General features: G+C 47.5%; 1 protein-coding gene across 1 annotated transcript; it reads left to right on the plus strand.

Moving 5' to 3' along the window:
* The first annotated feature begins 594 nt into the window (after positions 1 to 594).
* On the plus strand, positions 595 to 1,509 carry CYSLTR2 (cysteinyl leukotriene receptor 2). The gene has a single exon (XM_010160346.1). The coding sequence runs from the start codon at positions 595 to 597 to the stop codon at positions 1,507 to 1,509; it is 915 nt and encodes a 304-aa protein (XP_010158648.1).
* The last annotated feature ends 476 nt before the right edge of the window (positions 1,510 to 1,985 follow it).

Here is a 1,985-nt window from a genome sequence, read left to right on the forward strand (position 1 = left end):
ACATTCTGTTGCTCAGGAAGGTGCTGTGACATGCTGCCAACAACATACCAGAAAAAATTTTCACTCATTCCAAAAGGCAAAATTTTTGTTTTGTTTTGTTTTGTTTTACCCCCTAATTTGGTTCACAGACTTACCAGTGGACAATGATTTCTTTTCTGATCAGGTTTTGATGTTTCCACGGTAGGTAACTAGGGACCCCAAACCCTCCCACTACAAAATGTCTGACAGCAAGTTGGCCTGTTTGGGACAGAGAGGATCAGGGAGCCGCCATTAAAACACACACACAGCACTCTCCTCTAAAAGACAGCACTTTCGTAGGTTGAGACAACAACGAGCTGCTGTAATACTGAAACTGTTGAGAGATGAGTTGGGGCTTTACGCTTTGAGATGATTACTGGGACATCACCAGTAATTACTCATTAGCTAACCTTTACTTTCCACTGACCTCGGCATCTTGACATTTCTGCCCCCAGCGAAACAGTCACCGATAGCTGAACCCCCTGCCTGGCCTGTAGCCCAGCATTCACACCACTTCTTCTCACTTTGGCAGGAAGACGGAGAGCCTGGCTCCAGACTATGAATACTTCTGAGATGATGGGATACAACAACTTCACTAACGGCTCCTTCAACTGTACGATTGACAGCTTCAAGCAAGTAATTTATCCCATCATGTATCTCTCTATCTTCTTCCTGGGTGCTGTTGGGAATGGCCTCTCCATTTATGTTTTCTTTCAGCCTTCGCAGAGGAAGACCTCAGTAAACATTTACATGCAGAACTTGGCTGTTTCGGATCTCATGTTTGTGAGCACTTTGCCCTTTCGGGCCACATATTTCCTGCTGGGATCACGTTGGATATTTGGTGACATCGTCTGCAGGATCATGACTTACACCTTGTACGTGAACATGTACTGCAGCATTTACTTTCTCACCGTGCTGAGTGTGGTTCGTTTCATAGCCATCGTCTACCCCTTCAAACACGGGAAAGTAACCAACATGAAGTATGCCAAGATAACGTGCGCAGCCATATGGGTCTTTGTGCTGGCAGCCTCCAGCCCTCTGTTGATCAAGGGAATCACTGGGTACAGAAACCCAGACAAGTGCTTGGACCTCCACCCCTCCAGCACACAGAGACTTCTCGGGATGAACTTCTTTGTCCTCATCGTGGGTTTCATTCTGCCGTTTTGCACAATAATTTTCTGCTATGTCTTTGCAATCAAAGCGTTGCTCAAATCCAGGACTCCACAGCGCAAGCAGACGGTCTGTCACAAGAAGGCACTGTCAACCATCATCATCACTCTCATCCTCTTCCTCCTCTGTTTCCTGCCGTATCACATACTGCGAACTGCCCACCTGATATACAGCAGCTGCAGCCAGGCCAGCTTGCCCGTGCACAAAGCACTGGTGGTTGCTCTCTGCCTTGCTGCCATGAACAGCTGCCTCGATCCCATCCTCTATTACTTTGCTGCTGAAAATTTCAAAGCAAGAATCAGGAGTCTGTACCGCAGGTAGCTGATGCAGAATTGCAAAACGATATGCATATGGTCCCAATGGGACATCTAGGCTGGGTCTATACTCTTCAGTGGCAGAGGCTGTGTGGTGCTAGCCAGTCTGAAGCCATGCTGCTCAGTGCCGGCTCTTGGAGACAGCTCACTGGGGATGGCCAAAACTGAGACAAGATGATCAGAGGTCAGGTGCCTGGGTGTGATCTCTGATCCTCTTCTATTTAGCAGTGTAGACATACCTCTAGAGTTCTCCTTCCTCAGGACAAGGGATTGAAAGGGATCTATCTTCCTAGTGCAGTCCATTTATTTAATTTCACAATACTCAACCAGTGACTTGAAGGGAAACTGCTCACCTGGCCACCTCAGTGTCTGCATCTGAACCTCTCTGTGCTCCATTTCCCTGTGTGTGCAGAGGTGCATGGCTCAGATGCTCTGATATCCAACAGATTCATAGCGTTCTGTCAGTTCCTTTTGCAAACACTG

The sequence above is a fragment of the Eurypyga helias genome, unplaced genomic scaffold (assembly GCF_000690775.1).
Source record: "Eurypyga helias isolate BGI_N326 unplaced genomic scaffold, ASM69077v1 scaffold20311, whole genome shotgun sequence".
Classification (NCBI taxonomy): Eukaryota; Metazoa; Chordata; class Aves; order Eurypygiformes; family Eurypygidae; genus Eurypyga; species Eurypyga helias.